Source organism: Hyperoodon ampullatus (genome assembly GCF_949752795.1).
Source record: "Hyperoodon ampullatus genome assembly, chromosome: 9".
Taxonomy (NCBI): Eukaryota; Metazoa; Chordata; class Mammalia; order Artiodactyla; family Ziphiidae; genus Hyperoodon; species Hyperoodon ampullatus.
Genome location: NC_136922.1, coordinates 77,040,281 through 77,064,355, shown reverse-complemented (window position 1 = coordinate 77,064,355; position 24,075 = coordinate 77,040,281). Strand labels below are relative to the sequence as shown.

The following is a 24,075-nucleotide window of genomic DNA, read 5'->3' as shown; positions in this document are numbered from 1 at the left end:
TAAGGCCAGGAACAACAAAGCCATTTTAGCAACAAAATTATCTGTCACCTTTACTCTTGAAAGTAAATATATTAACCAAACATCTTCAGTTCTCTTGCATGTAGAGTAAATTGGAGCTTTAGAAATCTAAAAGCATTAAGATACAAAAATCCATTATTTTAAATGAGTCCAGGTCTTTCAATCACTGCCACAGCAAAAGTCGGGGAAAGCAAAGTTCCCATTATCTACAATTCAAGTATTTATTATCTGACACTGGGCATAGCTTTGTGGTGATTCTAAGACATTTGGCCTGAACACTGCTCTGGTTGCCCTCTCAAGGCTGGAGAAGAGACTTCGTGCTCATTGATGCGTTGGTTCCTGCTGAGACTACTAATAGGAGGGTTAACTGTTTGGTAATTTGTGTGCCAGGAAAATTTGGGCAAGAGTCAATTTGGCAAATGGCCTGAGCCTCAAGCCACTTTGAATAAGCTAATGAGTAATCATCATGGGGAACTTTGCCTCTGGTAATATACTCCCCCGTTTAGAACCAGTAACCTAGGGTGCTTGTTATTTGGGTTTTTATTATTTATCTTATGCATCATCTGTTAATACAGCTTCTTTTCTAATTTATTTTCAGTCATTTTATTCATACACATAGTATAATTTCTAGCCCTGAGATAGGAAAGATCTTTTAATTTGATCAGAGCCTTTAAAAGAAAGAAGCCAAAGTAACAACTAGGAAATTCAGAAGGGGACAGTTTTTTTCACCACAGGAAAAACTAAATGTAGTTCTGTGTATTAGACAGAGCTCCTTCTAGGCGGCCGCTCAGTATGATGTGGTCAGTTGCATGCTGGTAGCTGCGTCAGGCAGAATTTGCAGTTGCGAGCAAGTGAATCCAGTATTCTTGAGTTAAGCAGAAACAGCATTTATTTGTTCGCTTACAGCATGGTAGAGCATGGCTGGGAGAACTAGGGGACAAGCTCGTACCAGCCAGCATCACTGACAAATGCTCACCGTAGATCTAGTCTGCTGTGGCTGATCCTTCTGCTGTGAGCTAGATACTGAAGCTTGTTGACACCAGACAGCACCACTGCCATCACTGCCCTGGGTCTTGAGTGGTGCCTCCCCTGGCCCTGCTTCTTTGCGTTACTCATTTCCTAGTTGAAGCCTAAGAGCAGGTGCATTTGATTGGCCAACCTTAGGCCCCATGCCCTCTCCTTAGCTACAAGACTGGGAAAGGAACTACTGGCCATATTTAACTACTATAGGAGAGAACCAGAGGTGGAGAATTCTTCTGACATAGGAAGGAGTTTCAGGTGCTAGACAACCAAAGAAATGACAAATGGGTGAGAAAAGAGCAATCAAAATATGTGTTTTGTTTATTTATTTATTTATTTATTTATTTATTGCTGTACATGGGCCTCTCACTGTTGTGGCCTCTCCCGTTGCGGAGCACAGGCTCTGGACGCGCAGGCTCAGCGGCCATGGCTCACGGGCCCAGCCGCTCCGCGGCATGTGGGATCTTCCCGGACTGGGGCACGAACCTGTGTCCCCTGCATCGGCAGGCGGACTCTCAACCACTGTGCCACCAGGGAAGCCCCTGTTTTGTTTATTTCATATGCCTTTTTCTTCCCATTATAAATAATTGTAATTTGTTTTGCCATTTGTATTCACTGTTTTCTACTTCATTATATAATGGTTATAACATACAAATATAATTTAATTTTAAATTGTTTTCATGATTTTCATTCAAGGATAACATGGTAGAGAAACAGCTAAAATAACATTTTTAGGAAGAATGTTTAGGACGCTTTGTACACGAATGATTGTTTTTAGCTCCTTCCTGAGTCTTTTTTGTATAACTCATTATTACGCTTTCAAGATGCATTTGGACTCCCCAGGAGCACTGCAGAGTGAGCATTAAGGGGAGCTGGAGACTGAGGTCTGCAGCTCTGAGCAGGGATTTAGAGGAGAGAACAACTTGCCTCATCCATGTCTTCCCTTCTCTCTTTTGAAACTAGATCAAGAGGAAGGGGCACTTCGTCCCAACTTACCCTTCCCCCTCCCCGTGTCCTCAAGTCCATTCTCTATGTCTGCGTCTTTATTCTTGTCCTGCCCCTAGGTTCATGAGAACCATTTTTTTTAAGAGGGGTGAGATAGGGAGTATGGGAGGGAGACGCAAGAGGGAGGGGATATGGGGATATATGTATACGTATAGCTGACTCACTTTGTTATACAGCAGAAACTAACACAACATTGTAAAGCAATTATACTCCAATAAAGATGTTAAAAAAAAAAAAAAAGAGGAAGGGGCAGGTGAGAACTACAGAGCCCAGCTGCTGACTGGTAGCTCCAGCCTCTATAAAGAAGAAAATCTCAATATACTTCATCGTTACGTATTTGTTTACCAGGATTGGGCAGGTGCCAGTGAGGGTGACCGTGTGGAAAAGAGGACAAGGGTGCAGTGAGTGTTAAAAGACGTGAGGGAGTAATAAAGAATATAATAAAATGTCATAAGAATGTTTTGTGGTTGTGACAGACATGCAGTCTGCTTTCTCATTTTACAAATGACCGTAATTGCTTGCCTCTCTCTTTTACACATTGATTTAGAACTGATTGCCTTTACATTGCTGCTCTGTTCCACCTACAGAGCTTTTCCTTTCATTCTGGAAAAACAGTTGTTTGGTGCCCCCTTCATTGAGAGCTCCCAGTCTGGGTGCTATTCTTGGAGCAACCACCCACTTCCTCACTACCAGTGAAGTTGTGTTAGTTCTTCTAAGCTCTTCCACATAATCCGCTGCTTTTTGCAAAAGGCTTTGGTAATACTGCTCCATGCAAAATTCCCCTTCAGCCATTACTTGGAAGTGGTTGTGAGTAGATATAAATTGATCAATAGTAGAACAGAGTCAGCTGGAACTCGGTAGTCGTTATACACAAGAGGCTGTGGTTCCTTTATAATCTCCACAGTGTGCAGTTTAGTTGGGGGTGTCTGTTCCTACCCCTACCCATCAGGTCCACAGTCCGTGGATCACTGCTCAAAATTGTCCCAGATTTGGCCAGTGAGAGCCCTTTCAAGCTGCTCCTTTTGATATATTCCCATCATCCTTTGAGCACTTCCTTATTTTCTTACAGCAAGGTATTTTTTTTCTTGCAGGCTCATCGTACACTTTTCTTTTCCCAACCCCTGCAATTAGCTCTTACTCCCAGAAGCTGTTACTTCCATTCCTTTTTAATGGAAAATGGTGTTTAGAAATGAAGCTAAAGCTAGGAAATTATGTATAATTATCATATTTATACATATATTTTATATACACACAAATCTATATTTTATTTATCTATAGTTCTGTCTGTATGAAACCATGAGTTCATACTTATATTGACACCTCTGATCCTAATCCGAAACCATAGAGGGTACATTCTTGTCCTTTCTCTATTTAAAACTAACTTCTCCAACAGTGAGAAAGCTGGAACCCATTATACTTCAATATATTACTCATGTACTCCAGCCTAGAACACACAGAGAGTAGTTTCAGAATTGTTAATCCATAGCACTATAAAAAGCAAACATGCAAACCTGGAATTTACTATTGTTTATAGCTTTTAAAGAGATATTTACATTAAAGTGAAATTTACATCTTAAGCACACAAATTGATGTTTTAAACATGCATATACTTGTGTAAGCTGTACCCCTTACAAGATAGAAAATGTTTCCATTACCATAGAGAGTTTCCTGGAGTGTCTTCTCCATAAATCCTTCCCCCACTTCAGGCAGCCACTGAACACCCTTCTGATTTTCTCATCATGGATTAGTCTTACCTCTATACTACAACTTCAGGTAAATGATGACTGTAGTTAAATAATAAGCCTTAAATGTACAAACCACAAGTCTTTCAACTTTGTTATTCTTTATAAAAATTGTTTTGGCTGTTCTAGGTGGTTTGCATTTCCATAAAAATTTAAAATCAGTTTGCTGGTTTCTCTGAAAGTTTTCAGGGATTGAAGTTCCATTGACCCTTTAATATGTTGAGAATTGACATCTTTAACAAAATTGAGTCTTCCAACCCATGATTATAGTATTTTTCTTCATTTTTTTCAGGTCTTCATGGTTTCTTTTAGCAGTGTTTTACTGTTTTTAGTTTAGTAGTCTTAAATGTCTTTTGTTGGGTTTATTTCTAAATATTTGATGCTATTATAAACACAATTAAGTTTTTGCCAAACATTTGTTGCTAGTATACAGGTATTCAGTTGATTTTTTGTATGTTGACATTGTATCCTGTGATCTTGCTAATCTTGCTTATCAGTTTTAGCAGTTGTTTTATATATTTTATATGATTTTGTAGATAAACAAGCATGTTACCTATGAACAGAACCCATTTTACTTTTTCCTTTCCAAATTGCCTGCCTTCCTGTTTTCCTTTTTTTCCCCATCACTGCGCTGACTAGAACCTCCAATACAATGTTGAACAGAAATAGTGAGAGCAGACTTCAGAGGCTTTTCCTTTACTTAGGGAGAAAACAGTCTGTTTCATGGTTAAGTATGATGTTAGCTATACTTTGTTATAGATGCCCTTTATCTCATTAAGGTTTCATTCTATTCTTTGTTGAGTGGTGTTGATCATGATTGAGTTTTGCATTTTGAAAAATGGTTTATCTTCATCTATTGCTGTGGTCATGGTTTTGCGCTTTATTCTTTTAATATGATGAATCACACTAATTGATTTTCAAATATTAAACCAACTTGGATTCCTGAGGTGAACTTCAGTGGGTCACATTTTATTACTCTTTAAATATTGCTGGATTCAGTTTGCCTATATTTTGCTAAGGAGTTTTGTGTGTGTGTTCATGAGTGATAATTTTTCTGTAAATTTTAAAATAATACTTGACTGGTTTTGATATGAAAGTAATCCTGGATTCTTAAAGGAAAATGGAAGCATTTCCTTCTTTATTTTCTGAAAGGGCATGCATGAGTTTGGCTTTCTTTAATGTTTGGTAGAAGTCACTAGTAAATCCATATGAGTTAGAGGTTTTCTTTAGGGGAAAATTTTTATTTGTGAATTCAGTTTCTTATAAAGATATAAAGCATTTTCAATCTTTTATTCCATTTTATGTCAATTCTGAAAGTCGTGTGTTTCAGAGGAATTTGATTTGTTGAATTTATTGGCACAAGGTTTTCATTATTATCCTTTTAATATTCATTCCATAGTGGTACCCCATCCTTTATTCCTTTTATTTGTAATTTGTGTTTTCTGTATTTCTTAATCTGTTCTTTAAATGTTTAACAATATTAATGATATTTTATTTGAAAAACAACTTTTGGCCTTGTTAATTTCTCTATCATTTGTCTCTTGTATTTCATTGATTTTTACCTTTATTTCTTTCCTTTTACTTTGTCTTTCATTCGCCTAACTTTTCCTCGCTTCTTAAGGTAACACTTAGATGATTGATTTGAGACAACTCTTGTTTTTTAAAAAATTTTATTTCAGTTTAGTTCATTTACAGTGTTGTGTTTAATTTCTTCTGTACAGCAAAGTGACTCAGTTATACATTTATATATTCTTTTCCATTATGGCTTATCACAGGATATTGAATATAGTTCCCTGTGATATACAGTAGGACCTTGTTGTTTATCCATCCTGTATATAATAGTTTGCATCTGCTAATTCCAAACTCCAGTCCTCCACCTCCACCCACTTCCCCACCCCCAGCAAACACAAATCTGTTTTCTATATCTGTGAGTCTGTTTTTGTTTTGTAGACAGGTTCATTTGTGTCGTATTTTAGATTGCACTTATAAGTGATATCATATGGTATTTATCTTTCTCTTTCTGACTTACTTCACTTAGTATGATAAGCTCTAGGTCTATCCATGTTGTTGCAAGTAACATTATTTCATTCTTTTTAATGGCTGAGTAATATTCCATTGTGTGTATGTATGTGTGTGTGTGTGTATATATATACACACACACACACACACACACACCATATCTTCTTTAGCTGTTCATCTGTCGATGGATCTTCTTTATCTATTCATCTGTCGATGGACATTTAGGTTGCTTCCATGTCTTGGTTATTGTAAATAGTGCTGCTGTGAACATAGGGGTGCATGTATCTTTTCAAAATATAGTTTTGTCTGGGTATATATATGCCCAGGAGTGGGATTGCTAGGTCCTATGGCAACTCTCTTTTTAGTTTTTTGAGGAACCTCCATACTGTTCTCCATAGTGGCTGCACCAATTTACATTCCCACCAACAGTGTAAGAGGGTTCCCTTTTTCCCACACGCTCTTCAGCATTTATTATTTGTAGACGTTTTAATGATATCCTTTCTGACTGGTGTGAGGTGATACCTCATTGTAGTTTTGATTTGCATTTCTCTAATTAGTGGTGATGAGCACCTTTTCATGTGCCTATTGGCCATCTGTATGTCTTCTTTGGGAGAAAGCTCTTCTAATGTAATCAATTAAAGATATAAGTTTGTCTGTATCCTCTGCTTTATCTGCCTTTAAACACTCCTCTTTAACTGCATCCCACAAATTTTGATATTTTTTATTTTCAATCAGCCCAAAATATATTCTAACTTCCTTTGTGATTTCTTCTTAAACTTTTGTACTATATGTTTTATTTTTGAATTTTGGGGTATTATTAATATCTTATTGTGATTTATTTACAGTTGAATTCTGCTGTGGTCAGAGAACATATTCTGTAACATTTTAGCCTTTTGTAATTTTTTGGTGGTTTTAAATAGCTCAGCAAGGGCATCTGGAAAGACTGCATCATCTGTAGTCCTAGGGTATTCTGTTCCATAGTGTCAGTTAGGCCAGGTGGTTTTCATAGTGTTATTCGGAGCTACTGTATTCTTGCTGATTTTTTAATCTAGATGAGAGAAAATTGTTATAGATTTGTCTTTCTCCCTTCTATCAGTTCTCACTTCATGTATTTTGGAGATAATAATTCAGCTATCATTTATATTGTAGTTTCTCTGTATGTAATGTGTCTTTTTCTCTGGCTGCTTTCAATATCTTTTTTTTTTTTTTTTTAAAGAAGATGTTGGGGGTAGGAGTTTATTAATTAATTAATTTATTTTTGCTGTGTTGGGTCTTCGTTTCTGTGCGAGGGCTTTCTCTACTTGTGGCAAGCGGGGGCCACTCTTCATAGCAGTGCGCGGGCCTCTCACTATCACGGCCTCTCTTGTTGTGGAGCACAGGCTCCAGACGCGCAGGCTCAGTAGTTGTAGCTCACGGGCCTAGTTGCTCCGCGGCATGTGGGATCCTCCCAGCCCAGGGCTCGAAACCATGTCTCCTGCATTAGCAGGCAGATTCTCAACCACTGCGCCACCAGGGAAGCCCCAATATCATTTCTTATCTTTGTTTTCATCAGTTTTACTTTGATGTGCCTAGGTATGGTTTTCTTTATATTTATCCTGTTTTGGGGTTTCTGAGCTTCATGGATATGTAAGTTTGTTTTCTACCAAATTTGTGAATTTGGGGGCCATTTTTTTCTTTTAATATATTTTTCTTCCCCATTCTCTCTTTCTTCACCCTTTGGAAATCCAGTTATGTGGAATTTAGACCACTTTATATTGTCCTACAGGTCACTGAAGTGCTTTTCACTTTTTCAGTCCTTCTTTTCTGTGTTCCTCAAATTGGGTACTTTCTTTTGCTCTATTTTCAAATTCATTGTTTTTTCTTTTCTTTTTAAGTTTTCCTCTCTCAAATCTTCTATTAAGCTCATTCAGTCAACTTTTTTTTTCATTTTAGATATTTTGCTTTTCAGTTCTAGACTTTCCATTTGTTTCTAGTTTGCATTTCTATGCTAAGACTCCTATCCTGTTCAGTCACTGCAACTACATTTTCTTAGAAAATGGCTGCTTTAAGATTCTTGTTTGCGAATTCCAGTATAGATCATCTTAAGATCAGTTTCTGTTTGAGTACATTTCTCTTGACAATGGATCACCTAAAATACGTTTTTTGCATGCCCAGTAATTTTTTATTGCATACTAGACATTATGGATGATGTGGTACAGAGACTGGATTCTGTTATCTTCTGAAGAGTGTATTTCTAGTAAGTAGTTAACCTGGTTAGATTCATACTCTGAACTCTGGCTTTTTGTAGTTGGCAATAGCTGAAGTATTTGCTCAGTTCTCCTTTCAGCAGCCACCTCTGTCATTCAGTATGGAATCTCTCCTACGAATGTATAATTCAAGAGTTAACCAGTGATGCTGATGAGGTTAGTTGCAGTGGCTCCAGTTTCATCCTCTGGCTCCTCAGGCCACTGTAAGGGGTGCTTTGTGCTTGAGCTCCTGCTGCCAGAGCTGTCAGCACAGGGCATAGCCCTCACTTGAAAAGCTCTACAAGGGGAAATCTCATCCAGTGCTGTTGACTTCTTCCTAATGGGAAGGTGTACTCCTCTCCTATTTTTATCACTTTTATTGCTCTCCAGAGCCTTCAAATAGTTATTTTCTTAATATGTTTTCAAATGTTTATCGTTATTATCTGCAGGAGAAGATAGTCTAATAAAAGTTGTTTCACCATTACTGGTAGTGGAACTTTCTCTGATGTACTTTTGTATTGTTATATTATAATTGCTATCAAACTTATAAAAACATCATCTGTATGTTTAATATGGTCAACTCTCTAGATCTTTGCCTGTAAATGTGTTTTCAGAGGAAAAACACTGTGTAAAACTGACATTTTAAAATAGTACAAATAGTTATTATGTTATGAAATGAAAACTTAACATTTTTTAGTGCCAGGCACAATGGTAGATACTTTACATGTGTTTGCCTCATTTAATCCTATAATGTAATGACTGTCATTGCTCTGTTGTTCAGATAAGAGCACGAAACAGAACTGATCTTTAGAGGGAAAACTTATCAAGGTGACACGGCCAAGAAGTTGGGATTAGAACTTAGTACTATAGTTCTTACTCTTTCAAGGATAAGAACTTTGTCTCTGGGCCAGAATAGTCAAGGAATTTTTTTTAATATAAAAATTATTTTTTAAGTATGGGAATATGTTTGTATACTGATTGGAAGGAGCTGATAGAGAGGAAGACGTTTAATATTTATAAAGAGCAGTGTGATCACTGATGGAGCAAGTCAGAGGTGACAGGGAGTAATGAAGTTAATTGTTGAAGAAAGTCTGACCTTCAGCAGATGGAAACCTCTCTCCCTTAGAGTGAAGGGAAGGACATATGGATTGGAGTGGCTATAAAAATGCTTAAGGGACGAGACAGGATGTAGAGGGAGTGAGTTAGTCTGAATTTTCTTGATAAAAGAGTCTATTAGGGTAGACTGAGAGTCTCTTGAGTTGTCATTGGGTGAAGTATTGGGGAGAGTAGCAGAGGTTTAAATATTCCCTGACGTAGTAAATGGTAGAGGAGGCTAAACAGAGTTAGGTAGAGTGATTGATGATTGGGGCTCAGAGCTCAATTGAGTTTGGAACCATGTGTTGTAGGTGCATCCATTATGTGGTTTCCTCTGTGCTTTGTTATCTGTAGTGAGATTAAAAAGACTCATGTTCCTCCGAGATTGGATTTATAAGGCACGAATGATGGAAGGACGAAGATGCAGAAGAATTCTGGGTGCTTTTATAGGAGTATAGTTTTCTGTATAAATATCTGAGATTAGTTGAGTTGATCTCCTGTTGGAAGTCTTTAATTTGATTCTAAACTGTAAGATGAAAGTTATTTCAAAAATAAAGTGTGGGGCTTCCCTGGTGGCACAGTGGTTGAGAGTCTGCCTGCCGATGCAGGGGACGTGGGTTTGTGCCCCGGTCTGGGAAGATCCCACATGTCGCGGAGCGGCTGGGCTCGTGAGCCGTGGCCGCTGAGCCTGCACATCCGGAGCCTGTGCTCCGCAACGGGAGAGGCCACAACAGTGAGAGGCCCGCGTACCGCAAAATAAATAAATAAATAAATAAATAAAGTGCGATGACCCATAGTATAGAAATACCATGGGCAGCGTGTGTGATGTTGTGGGAAAAACTTGAGACAGTTGGAAACCTGAATGAGTGCCGGGATCCTAACATGGAATAACTGGATGACATCAGGGAAATCGCCAACTTGGCCTCCAGTTAGTTGTTTTATAAAGTGCAGGTAGCCCTTAAATTCTACAAGCAAACTTTTTTTTCCACCTTCAGAGATAAATTAGGAAAATCATATTTTAAAAATAAGCTGAAAATTGACCTGACATGTGCTTTTTTCTATGTTGCTATAAGAATTTGGAAGGGGAGGGGGTAATACAAAACATATTTAATATTTTCTTTATAGCTCTAACTTTCTGTATGCCTTCCATAGTAACCTATTGCTTGATGCATTTAGAAGAGTTAAAAGTGCTTTAGCTATTAATAAGTCCAATTTTCTGTGAGGCACCCAGATGAATAAAATATACATATACATCTAGTATAGGACAGCACTGTTGTTTCCCAAATCTTACATAATCTACTTATGAGGTCACCCCCAAATTTCATATAGTAGAATAGAGTGTATGTGTATGGATAGTTGTCTCTAATTATTCTTGGGGAATTATCTGTATTCCTGATCACCTCTTTATAGGACCCATTGCATTGCTATTCGGCGACTTCCTGAAAGCAGGAAGAATCCCAAAGTAAATGAATAATACCTCTGACTGCTCGTTGGGCAGTGAGCCATTCTCTGCTTTTGGTCTCGTGTGTGACTGAGGGGAATGGGGTAATGGATTTCATGGTGAGGAACAGGAGCACATTCTCAATTGATGGATCATGCGAGCATTTCCTTCCTCTGTTACTGATGACTTGGAACTGGCTTGAATAATTCCTGTCTCTCTTGAGAGTATATTTGTGTTTAACATCTGGGGGTTGCGGGAGTCCTTTCCATGTCTTTAATCAGGTAGATCTACTTTAACCTTAAACTGTAAGGCCCTTTATGGACCACCAAGGGAAAGTTTCTCTAGTTGAGAAGGTAAGGCATGTGGACCGGCCTGACGACTACAGCCCAGCTTGGGATGTATCCCTCACAAGCACCTCATGGCAGATGTTTCCTGGAGAGAAGTGAGAAACCTGGGCGAACATGTTAGAATAGTGGATCTGTAAGGCCTTCGTATCCAAAAAGTCCATCAGCCTTTGGAAGTTTGATGTCTTTGTGAACTGTGTTAATTTCATTCATTCAATCAATAATTTATTAAGCACCACTGTGTGCCAGAGACTGTTCTAGGTCTTGGGGACACAGCAGCAAAGAAGATACAGTCCCTGCCCTCGTGGAGTCCTGTTCTAGTCGAGGTAGGCAGGTGCTAACCAAAGAGTGATAAGTACAAGGGTGGGAAGGACTGTTGTCTTCCACAGGATGGTGAGGACAGCCTCGCTGTGAAGGTGACAGTTGAGCAGAGTCCTGAAGGATGTAAAAGAGCCAGGCTTTTGTGCCATTGGGTGTTTTTGTGCATATTAGAAAACCCCACCTGGAGGTTTAAAAGTTTTTAAAAGCTTCTTCTCTATGTTGATCAGTTAAGCAAATGTTGCTTTGGAAAGCCTAAATCCTAGGGACCTGTGGCTCAGTGAGCAGACAGAGCCTTTTCCTAAAGGAAAACGTGCACTTCTTTCCAGGCAGATACAACCCCAGGCCTGGGCAGACGCGTGGTGAGAAGGCAGAGCTGGATTTCGGTCCCTCTCACCCCTGCAGCCAGTCACCCTTGTGCAGTGCGCAGACTCCTCAGCGCAGGCGCCCTGTGTGATGGGTTGTGGTGGAATTTCTCAGCAGAGAGAGCAGCAAGATCAGAGATGCTGAGGCAGGATGATGTTCAAGAAACACCGGGGAGACCAGTGTCATGGGAGCCAAGTGGGCAAAGTGGGATTGAAGGAGATGAGGTCAGACTTGGGGTTCGCTGATACTGATTGTATTTCTAATAAGATATTTCTTATATATTAGTTCAAAGAACTTTCATATATGATTTTACATGATTTTTACAGCAACCCATCATAAGCTCAAAGAAGTTTACAAAAAACTAAGTAATATGATTAGCAAGTATAGTTTAGAAATTAACTGAAGTCCTCTGCTTCCAGCACTTTTTATTATACAGTGCCTCAAAGACTAGTCATTTTAAGGCATTAAGCCTAAAAAAAAAACAATCAGTTCCCTAACAGTTCTGTTTTTACAAAGCAGACCTTGCTGAAATCTGTGTTGTGATTTGAAGCATCAGGTAACTATTCTCCTTTTCTACAGTTAACTTTAATACATTAAATTTTTTTTTCTGTTGCTGTAATTTAGATGTTTTTTGTAAAACCGTTTACATCTATTTTCTCATTTTAATGAGTCTCTAAAATATTATCTGTCATCTCACAACACGTTTCAGAAATGTGGCACTTTAACCCAAACCATGTAACTGTTACAAAATTAATAAAAATCTCTCCACTTCTTTGGCTGAAAGAATCCTCTGCCTATTAATCAGGGCTGTCCTGTGCATTTCTTTCAGCTGGAGATGGAAAAGCTTCAGCTCCAAGCCCTTGAGCAAGAGCACAAGAAGCTGGCCACCCGCCTGGAGGAGGAGCGAGGCAAGAACAAGCACGTGGTCCTGATGCTGGTCAAGGAGTGCAAGCAGCTCTCGGGCAAAGTCCTAGAGGAGGCCCAGAAGCTAGAAGAGGTGATGGCCAAACTGGAAGAGGAGAAGAAAAAGACGAGTGCGTTAGAAGAGGAACTCGCCGCTGAGAAACGAAGAAGCACAGAAATGGAAGCTCAGATGGAAAAACAGCTCTCAGAGTTTGACACAGAGCGGGAACAGCTTCGTGCCAAGCTGCACCGAGAAGAAGCACACACCACTGACCTCAAAGAGGAGATAGACAAGATGAAGAAGATGATCGAGCAACTGAAAAGGGGAAGCGACAGCAAACCCAGCCTCTCCCTCCCCCGGAAGACAAAAGATAGACGTTTGGTCTCTATATCTGTGGGAACAGAGGGACCGATGACAAGATCTGTTGCATGCCAGACAGACCTAGTGATAGAGAGCACTGACCCCGTGAAGAAGTCACCTTTGACCGTGCCTGTAAAGCCTGCCATGGGGAGCCCCCTAGTTTCCGCCAGTGCGAAGGGGAATGCGTGTGCCAGTGCCGACTTGGTCAGGCCAGGTATCGACAGGCAGGCTTCCCACGGTGACTTGACTGGCTCCTCTCTGCCCACCGTCCCACCTCCAAGCGCAAACAGAGTTGAGGAAAATGGACCGAGCAGCGGCTCAACACCAGATTTAACCAGTAGCGCATCCCCGCTTCCCAGCACCGCCGCCCTGGCCGCTGGGCACACGCCCACCCCACCTCCTCACAGTTTACATTCACCATGTGCCAACGCGCCTCTGCATCCAGGCCTGAACCCGCGAGTCCAAGCAGCTCGGTTTCGATTTCAGGGCAATGCTAATGACCCAGACCAAAATGGGAACACCACCCAAAGTCCTCCATCCAGAGATGTATCTCCTACAAGTCGTGACAACCTAGTGGCCAAACAGCTAGCTCGGAATACTGTGACCCAAGCACTGTCAAGATTTACGAGCCCTCCAGCGGGAGCGCCCCCGAAACCTGGAGTGCCCCCCACGGGGGACGTTGGCACCTACCCCCCGGTCGGTCGGACCAGTTTAAAAACTCCCGGTGCCGCACGAGTTGACAGAGGAAACCCTCCTCCCATCCCTCCCAAAAAGCCAGGGCTCTCCCACACTCCTCCACCGCACCCGCAACTCAAGGTGGTCATGGATAGCAGCAGGGCCTCCAGTGCAGGGGCCAAAGTTGATAACAAAACTGTGGCTTCGCCTCCTTCCAGTTTGCCACAAGGGAACAGGGTAATAAGTGAGGAGAATCTCCTTAAGTCTTCCTCCCCTCAGCTGCCACCAAAACCATCCATAGATTTAACTGTGGCACCTGCAGGCTGTGCCGTTTCAGCCCTGGCCACGTCTCAGGTGGGTGCCTGGCCTGCTGAAACCCCTGGACTGAACCAACCTGCATGTTCAGAAAGTTCCCTTGTCATTCCCACCACCATTGCCTTTCGCTCTTCCATAAACCCTGTTAGTGCCTCATCCTGTAGAGCAGGTGCCTCAGACAGCCTCCTGGTAACAGCATCAGGTAAAGGGATTGGAATGTTATACCCTTCTTTAAGAATGTGACCTGTCCTCTCACTTGCCTTTGTTTCCTTCACATTGCCTTGAAACTTTTTTTTTAATTTGATACTTTTTTTTTTTTTTCCTATTTCTTTCCTCTCTTTTTTTGTGTTTTTCTCTAAAGGCTCCGGGGTATGGTGATTCATCTTGCTATATGAATTGTGGTTTTGTTATGCTAAGTGTCGTCTTCTTTTAAAAATAACCTGAAAGTAGTGGTTTGGAGCACATGGAGACCATTAATTTAGAGAGACTGAAGCATTTCCATGGGAGGAGGGGCTCATCCTTCTTATTAAATATCTATCTCAGAAGACTTCACTATTAGTGAGCCATCGCCAGACAGTGTGTGTTCAATTCTGTCCCTTCTGAGATGACATTTGAAAGAATGCGTTCAAGTAGTTATTGACACTACAGTACCTTGGATTATCAAATTGATGAGAGGTGTTCTGTAATTGGTATATCCTAAGTTTTAATATCAGTTTGGTGTTTACTTTTTTTAACCTCAAAAATAGTGTGTATATTTGTAAATCTCTGTTCTAAGTTTAGTTTCTTTCAGAAGTTATTTAGAGCTGTCATCTCCTAACACTTGAGCACAGATGGATAACATCGCATGTGGGCTATATTAGAGAAGGTTTCCATTGCAGATGTGGTTTATGAAGTCACCGAATCTGGGACACTTGAACAAAGAATCGATAAAGAACTGGATTTTTCCCTTTCGTTATATAGTGCTAGAGGAAGCGTTGCTTTTTATTGGCATTCATCTTTCACTGAGTAAATGTGGCTCTAAAATAATGTTACGGTGTCATAGTTCTGTTGAAACTTTGCAGTGTCTCTTCTACCCCAGGATCTTAGTGGTTAGTAGAGACTGTTGGTTCTAATGAGAGAGAACTTTAAGAATTAAAGGAAGATTTGAGCTGTGTTATATTTAAAATTTAGGGAGAAGCATGGGAATAAGAAAAACAGGTAGTACTGTACTTGCTAATTATCAGGTAATGAGAGCATTATAACGGGACTTATTTATCCAATTATAAGCTGTCTCCTTGAAATTAAGCTCTTTGAGAGGCTAGATTCATATTTTAAGGGGCAAAATTGGGAATTGGAAACAGCATGGACTTTGATGTCAGTCAGATCTGCCTTGGAATCTAGGCTCTGCCATTTACAGCTGTGTGTTTTGGGGGATTTTTCTTGAACTGAGCAACTTTTCTCATCCTTAACATGGAGCTTATGCTGCTCATATTGGGGAGGGTGGCTGTTAGGATTTAATATCATAACGTACAAAGAGCATGGTATTGAGCTTAGAGCGGCATGAGTGACGAACAAAAAGAGGTGATATTACTGCTTCAATTTACTGTTGCTTAAAGCATTTTGAAAATTTGCTTTAGAATTGACTCTGGTATTGCTTTGGGATGTCTTTCCAGGCATTGAGCATTCCATATATATATTTTTTAATCTAAAATGGTATTACTGAGCTGGATGGCCTTTCTCATGGCCTAAAATGATGTTAGCTGTTTCTCACAAGTTAAATCCACCCTCAAAGGAGGAAGTTTTGCTACCATTCAGGAGCATCAGAGAATGTGCTGTAGGGACTTAAGGTAGTTGCAAAACACAAGTTCCAAAAATGTTTGGGGACGTGGCAATGCTGTTGACATAAATGCATAGACTATAAAACAGAAAACACTTCCTGGGATATATGAATTTTGCCAGTTTTTTAAAAAATACAAAGCCATCTTTGCTTTATACCCCAGTGCTTTGCCAGTAGTTGCCTTGGTCATTACTGTGCTCCAGGGTTCAGCTCCAAATGCCCTTTGTTTTCCATGGAAAAGCTTTAAAATCAGGATCCGTGACTGAAGAACTTTTGACAGCAGGATTTTAAGTGAACCTTTAAAGTCAGAGAATTCCTAGTCCATTATTTATTCACTAAAATGCCCTGCCTAGGATACAGTGGGATTTTGGATAAAGGAACCATAACTCCTCTGGAAAAACGCCTTTGCTTGTGTCTAGAGAACAGAAGAGGATAAATAGTGGAACCAAAGAAATAGCAGTCACTGAAGATCCGTGGAACTGGTTCCTCATTTTCTGTTCTCTGATTTTGCAGTTTGGCCAAAATATTCTTAGAACTGCAGGATTGCATTTGGTGTGGTAACAAGCTTCTTTGCCGTTTGATTATAAGATATAGTTTATTAGGAGAAAATGGAGGCAGTGGAAGCTGTTAGTCATCAGCAAGAATTTACTGAACATCCATTCTATTGGGGGGATAGAAATGTTATTGCAGTTACATAGTTGGGGTGCATAACTCAACCGTGGATGTAGGTCAACCTAAACTTTCCAAATGAGATACAGGATTTCACCTGTTTTCCATTTAGATGCCCCTATTTTTGCTGCTGTGCCCGCTGCAACTAGGAAGCACCCTCCTCCTCCTTCCTAACCTACCTGTGCCTGGGTGAGCATGTGCCTCGCCAAAGCATAGGCTCAGTGAAGGGTATGCATCTTGTAAATAGCCACTAATATCATTGTGATTGGTAAGAGCAGGCCATGGGGACAGAGCATGTCTATCAAATACCTGGTTGATGTGTTTTCCAATGTTGGTGATGAAAAGAGCAGTGGACTGAGTATAAAAAGGCAGCGTTAGTCCATTTCTGCTCCTTGCTATGTATTACCCTAAAGAGCAAATTCTCTCTGAGCTATTAGTTTTTCCATCTAAAAATGAAAGCACTGAACCAAAAAAGTAATAATAGTTCCAAACCAAAAAGACGTATTAAACTTGCCTGTTGAATTTTTCAAATAGCAGTTCACTACCTCTCCCTCTTTGGAAATCTAGATCCCATGATCTTTCAGACTCTAAAAATCTGTTTCTATGTCAGCTTATATGTATGATAAACAATTATGACTAAATGAAAGCACTGAGGAGAATTGTAATGACGAAAGATACCACTTTAATGAATTGTGTTGTAAATTACTCTAACTCGATTAGCAGTTTTATAGCCAAATGTTAAATCTTTAAATAACCTTTAAAATTATAAACAAATTAGAATTTGTTGCTGCTGCTGACCTTGTCAAATGAACACATTTTAATCGTTAGGTGAACAGAAGCCTAAACCAGAAATCACCCCAGGCAACTGAGTTTCCATACCCTTGCAAATGTTTTTTTCTGTTTTTTTAAAAAATTATTATTTGATACATTTTATTTAATTTGGTTCAGATTTTTTTCCTTAGGTAAACATATATTTAAAAAATTATCCTCCATGTTTAATTGGCTTAAAGGCTAAGTCAGAAAACGAGATTGATCTGAGCTATGAATGAGATTAACCTTCTCCACACTCTGAAGCTGATGCCAGAAGCTGTTCTTCACTCCTCTGCCATTGCATGTTCTGTCTGTTCCCTTCATCACTGCACGTTCTGCCAGATGCTCACTTTTACTCATGTTTGCACATGATACTGCAAAGCTGAATGACCTTTTTCTAACATCATTAAAGTAGCTGTATGACTGCAGGTCTCCTCTATCATTACTTAACCATTACTTAACCAGTCAACTAAATATTATCACTTTTATCATTGTCGGGAATTTCAAATGAACAGTAAAGTCTCACGGTGAAGTTTTATTTTTCCCATCTTTATAGCAGGATTTATTATAATAACTTAAACTTGCCTGTGCTGGAGAAAATTGAAAATGATAGTGGAGATAAAAAATGTAGTTAAACTTTAAGAATACTTGGTATTTATAAAGCATTTTTCACTTTTAAAAGATTATTAAGTGTATTTAAAATAAAATAAAATTGATATATATTCTTCTGGAGTTCTGTATAACAGAACTAACTAAGACTCTTGAGTGGTCTAGAGGTTGAGAAAATTTTTGAATAAAATATTTTGTCTTAAGATAGCTTAACATTAGAACTGGAGTTTCCCAGGAAATTATCTCCATAATGGAATATTTCCATTAAAAATGTTAAAATATATTTATATTTTAATTGTCCCCCAAAGTCTAGAATTGTATTAAAAAAAAGAAAAATGAAAACAAAACCCAAAAGAATAGGAAACCATTTAATATATACCAGTTGATATTCTTAAAAGGGTATCAAGAACTGAGACCCCTGGGGGGTGAGGTAGAGGGATTGGGAGAGACAGAAAGGAGACTGGGGTCAAGGTCGGGAGGGAGGAAAGGGAGAGAGACAGATAGACTGACTGACTGAGCATGAGCCACAGTCCCTCCTGTTCCACAGAGGACCACAGTGCCAATGTGTTCGAATTGCTTTTGTGTTTGCTTTGCAGTCAAGGTTTCATACCTTGGTGTTTATAATTTCTCTGTTTATCATCTATTTCTAATAAGTACTGATTTAATTTTTGTGGGCTTGTTTTTTTGTTTTTAAGAAAATACAAAAGGTAAAATGTATCAGAGAGGAGCCTTCTTGTAAGTATGAAGTAAAAAATCTTACTTCTGTAAGAAGAGCGAATGAATATCAATGGGAAGATACTTAATTTTGTGAGCAATGAATTTTGTTATTGCAGTCTAATAAGGTAAAAGCAGTAAATTACTCAGAGACCCAAGTAATTGATTCTGAAGATGTAATATCCAGTTTTTAATAAGCAGTTTCATTTGTAGAGACTGCTTTGTTTTTTTTCCCCAAAGAATCTTTAAGATACTGAGAAATACTTTGATATGCACTTTTTTTAATATTTAGTGAAATAATTTAAGGCCAATAATTCAAGATTCAATTATGAGTTTATTACATATTAATATAACACCCATGTACTTAGAATATTATCCTGTTACCAAGGTGCAGGGAATATAAAAGCTCCACTATTGTATATTACTACAGAGAATGTTACCAGACAGAGGTAGAAAGTACCCCAGGAGTGAATATTTGCACATATGCCCCATATACACACCAACTTTCAGGTTTTTGGGGCTCCATAAGGAAGAAATAAAAATGACTTATTTTGAAAGTTAATTGTGTTTAAGCCTAAAATACAGTAAATACTTATATATCATGTTAAATAAACATTTTTACTTTACTGTTTTTACAGCCTTTTGATCAAGGAAGAATTCAGAAAATTTTCCATGCTATATGCAGCCGACTTTGCACACTTAACAGATTCTCTTCTAAAGCTGCTAAATACTGATGAGAAATCTCTATGATAGCTCATAATGACTTTTGTTAAAACTATATGGTAGAGTGTTCTGTTTTGTTGGCTGATGAAAAGTTTTTGGTACAAAATGTGAAGATGGCCAGATGACATAGTCTTCAAAATTGTGTATTGAATATTTGTGCTGTTATAGTCTATATATGTTGTGCTTCTATTAGCTCTTGACACTGAATAGAAGTTGGCTGCCCATTATTTTTCTTCCCAAATAAGGGAATTCAAGGAATGTAAATAGATTCCTTGACAGTATTTGGTCCGTCTCAGTGGTTTATGTAAAATTTATATTAAGTACCTTGGAAACATTGTAGAAAAAGGAAAATTTCTATTTTTTAGAATTATCTCTATCTTATACCTAAAGATATCTATCAGTTGATACCCAAAATTGAGGAAATCTGTATGTAATTTTTTTTTTTTTTTTTTTTTTTTTTTTGCTGTACGCAGGCCTCTCACTGTTGTGGCCCCTCCCGTTGCGGAGCACAGGCTCCGGACGCGCAGGCTCAGCGGCCGTGGCTCACGGGCCCAGCCGCTCTGTGGCATGTGGGATCTTCCCGAACCGGGGCATGAACCCGTGTCCCCTGCATCGGCAGGCGGACTCTCAACCACTGCGCCACCAGGGAAGCCCTATACGTAATTTTAAAATTCAAATTGTTTTGAAACCCTGAGGAGGAGTTTGAACTTTCAAATCGAGACAGCCTTCTTAGTTTCCTAAAACCAATCACCACTTTAACACTTATCTGTGCAAGACTGACGACTAAAAATAATTTGTCACCATGTATGTTAATTTAACTAGCAGCAGATATAAGATTGAAATAACAGTACAGATTTATGCTAAAGTAAATATTAACAGATTGATAATGTTAGAAACCACATAATCCTCTAGGGGTACATGTTCATGTGTCTGTGTGTGTGTAATTCAGAAAGGAGTGGGTAATATCTGTCTCTTGACCTTGCTCCTACTCTCTAACTAGGGTCACTTTAACCCACAGGCTGGTCACCCTCCCTAACCCCTTTGCTAATGAGTGGTGGTCCTGCCCCCCTGGCTGGCAGGCCCACCCTTCTTCAGCAAGCTGCTGCCCAGGGAAATGTCACTTTATTGTCAATGCTGCTTAATGAAGAAGGACTGGACATAAATTACTCCTGTGAAGATGGCCATTCTGCCTTGTATTCTGCTGCTAAGAATGGACATACAGGTAAGATGGTGCCATCTTACCTCACTGTATCACCCTCTTGCAAAAGGATGCAGAATCAGAAGCACCTGTAACCACTGTTATGTGAAAAAGGTGAATTTAGGTTTCAAATTTTCTCTTTCAGGTAGAATAAATAACTTTTTTACATGATTTAAAGATTTTATAAGCATTTTAAAAATCCAAATTGGACAGTTCTGTAATAATCTAAACTTTTACTGCAGCTAGCAAAAAGTTATCTCTGTTTTATGCACAATGAAATGTATTCGGTTTGTAGAAATTTGGGGTCTAGTAACTGTAAAGCACATTTTCGAATAAAGCCCCCCCATCTGTTATCACTTTGGCCAGGACAAAATAGCTCTAATTTGTCTGTTAGAAATAGCTGGTGTCTGTGAAAGCAAAGCCTTAGGGCTTTAGTACATGCTGCAGTGAGGGAAAGTTTTAGTAGTTAGGAAAGGTCATGGGTCTGAAATTGTTCTGTAGTTGGAACAATTTATAGTTATTTGGATTTTTTAAAGAGAACGGAGAGGTTGTACAATTATAAACGACATATCGATGAAGCCAGGGAATTAATCTTGTTCCTTAAAAAGCAAATCTTATAGTCAAATATACTAAAACATACAGTAGTGCAGATAAAGAGATGATTCGATGGCAAACACAAAGTCAAATAGTATTTCATATGTAAGCCATGTGATCCTTGGATAATTCACATAATGTGGCTTCCTTGGAAGTTTTCAGAGCTTCTCTATGTTCGAGTGGACTACATGCAAGATTCTAGTGAACTACAAGATGATAGCTCATTATTTTAAAAGTATTTTGGAGTACTTCTTCAAAAGTACTGTGGGAATTTTCTCTAATGTAAAGAAATTCAGTCTAGTTAATAATGTGGAATGTGAGGTCTAGGTGATATTTTTGCCTGAGTTTGATGACTTTGTGGATTCTCCTTGATCTTCATTCAGGGAGTTAAGTATAAGATGACCACAACATGAAAGCATTTTAAAGATTAAATTAAACATCATAAAGTAAGAATTTAACTATTTAAATACAAAGAATGGTGTATCAATTTGGTGAATGGATTTTGTTCTTCATCCAGTAATATTATTTTTGGGGATTGGCTGATGGGACAATCTGGTAAAACATTTCTGACATATGACAGTCCTTTCACTCATCAGCAACTCCTCTCCCCCCGCTCCGCCAAAATAAAACGAAAGAAATCATGTCTTAGTTGGTGACTCTGGGGTATTACAATCCTGGGGGAAAGGGGCGGCTTCCCCTTTATAATAGTCTGTGGAGTGTCACAGCGGCCCTGAAAAAATTGTCAGATGAGCTGTGCATGAGAGAGGTCCCTTGGGGTTAGTGTTTATCTACAGCTCTTATAGAATTTGGTTCATCATGACTCTAAGTGGGGAATTAAAATGGCTTTCTATTAAAATCCATAGACTGTGTGAGATTGCTGCTGAATGCAGAAGCCCAAGTCAATGCTGCTGATAAAAATGGCTTCACACCCTTGTGTGCTGCAGCTGCTCAGGGACATTTCAAGTAAGTGATGCTCTTAATTCTTTTTTTTTTTTCCTATGAAAGGAGCCTCTGTATAATTTGCACACATATTTTAGTTCTGGCTGAATGTGTAAACTAGTGCTTAAGATCCGTTGGCAAATAAATTCAACTAAACATATTTCAGAATTTAAACGCAAAGTAGGATCCTAAATTTGCTCTTCTTTTTTTTGTTGTTGTTGTTATTTGTGTTTTATACAGCAGGTTCTTATCAGTCATCAGTTTTATACACATCAGTGTATACATGTCAATCCCAATCTCCCAATTCATCCCACCACCACCCCCATTCCCCCACCACTTTCCCTGCTTGGTGTCCATACGTTTGTTCTCTACATCTGTGTCTGAACTTCTGCCCTGCAAACTGGCTCATCTGTACCATTTTTCTAGGTTCCACATACCTGCGTTAATACTACGATATTTCTTTTTTCTCTTTCTGACTTACTTCACTCTGTATGACAGTCTCTAGATGCATCCACATCTCAACAAATGACTCAATTTTGTTCCTTTTTTATGGCTGAGTAATATTCCATTGTATATATGTACCACATCTTCTTTATCCATTTGTCTGCTGATGGGCATTTAGGTTGCTTCCATGACCTGGTTATTGTAAATAGTGCTGCAGTGAACACTGAGGTGCATGTGTCTTTTTGAATTATGTTTATCTCTGGGTATATGCCCAGTAGTGGGATTGCTGGATCATATAGTAATTCTATTTTTAGTTTTTTAAAGAACCTCATACTGTTCTCCATAGTGGCTCTATCGATTTACATTCCCACCAACAGTGCAAAAGCATTCCCTTTTCTCCACACCCTGTCCAGCATTTGTTGTTTGTAGATTTTCTGATGATGCCCATTCTAACTGGTGTGAGGTGATACCTCATTGTAGTTTTGATTTGCATTTCTCTAATAATTTGTGATGTTGAGCAGCTTTTCATGTGCTTCTTGGCCATCTGTATGTCTTCTTTGGAGAAATGTCTATTTAGGTCTTCTGGCCATTTTTGGATTGGGTTGTTTGTTTCTTTAAGATCGAGCCGCATGAGCAGTTTATATATTTGGGAGATTAATCCTTTGTCTGTTGATTCGTTTGCAAATATTTTCTCCCATTCTGAGGGTTGTCTTTTGGTCTTGTTTATGGTTCCCTTTGCTGGGCAAAAGCTTTGAAGTTTCATTAGGTACCATTTGTTTATTTTTGTTTTTATTTCCATGACTCTAGGAGGTGGATCAAAAAAGACCTTGCTGTGAATTATTGCAAAGAGTGTTCTTCCTATGTTTTCCTCTAAGAGTTTTATAGTGTCTGATCTTACATTTAGGTCTCAATTCAATTTTGAGTTTATTTTTGTGTATGGTGTTAGGGAGTGTTCTAATTTCATTCTTTTACATGTAGCTGTCCCATTTTCCCAGCACCACTTAGTGAAGAGACTGTCTTTTCTCCATTGTATATCTTTGCCTCCTTTGTCATAGATTAGTTGACCATAGGTGTGTGGGTTTATCTCTGGCCTACTATCTTGTTCCATTGATCTATGCTTCTGTTTTTGTGCCAGTACCATATTGTCTTGATTACTGTAGCTTTGTAGTATAGTCTGAAGTCAGGGAGTATGATTCCTCCAGCTCTGTTTTTTTCCCCTCAAGACTGCTTTGGCTATTCGGGGTCTTCTGTGTTTCCATACAAATTTTAAGATTATTTGTTCTAGTGCCGTAAAAAATGCCATTGAAATTTGATAGGGATTGCATTGAATCTGTAGATTACTTTGGGTAGTGTAGTCATTTTCACAATACTGATTCTTCCAATCCAAGAACATGGTATATCTCTCCATCTGTTGGTATCATCTTTAATTTCTTTCATCAGTGCCTTATAGTTTTCTGCATACAGGTCTTTTGTTTCCTTAGGTAGGTTTATTCCTAGGTATTTTATTCTCTTTGTTGCAATGGTAAATGGGAGTGTTTCCTTAATTTCTTTTTCAGATTTTTCATCATTAGTGTATAAGAATGCAAGAGATTTCTGTGCATTAATTTTGTATCCTGCAACTTTACCAAATTCATTGATTAGCTCTAGTAGTTTCCTGGTGGCATTTTTAGGATTCTCTATGTATAGTATCATGTCATCTGCAAACAGTGACA

General features: G+C 38.8%; 1 protein-coding gene across 5 annotated transcripts in view; it reads left to right on the top strand.

The window, feature by feature from the left end:
* Positions 1-24,075, top strand: part of CTTNBP2 (cortactin binding protein 2) — a gene marked incomplete at both ends in the record, with an annotated part of 160,527 nt that overhangs the window by 64,886 nt on the left and 71,566 nt on the right. For 4 of the 5 annotated variants that reach the window (XM_079711405.1, XM_079711404.1, XM_079711403.1 and 1 more), the window contains 3 exons: positions 12,423-14,049; positions 20,207-20,410; positions 21,844-21,943. In XM_079711405.1, coding sequence (XP_079567531.1) covers positions 12,423-14,049; positions 20,207-20,410; positions 21,844-21,943 — 1,931 coding nt within the window. Of the gene's footprint in view, positions 1-12,422; positions 14,050-18,446; positions 18,487-20,206; positions 20,411-21,843; positions 21,944-24,075 lie in introns of all 5 variants that reach the window. The other variant, XM_079711406.1, reaches the window with a different exon arrangement.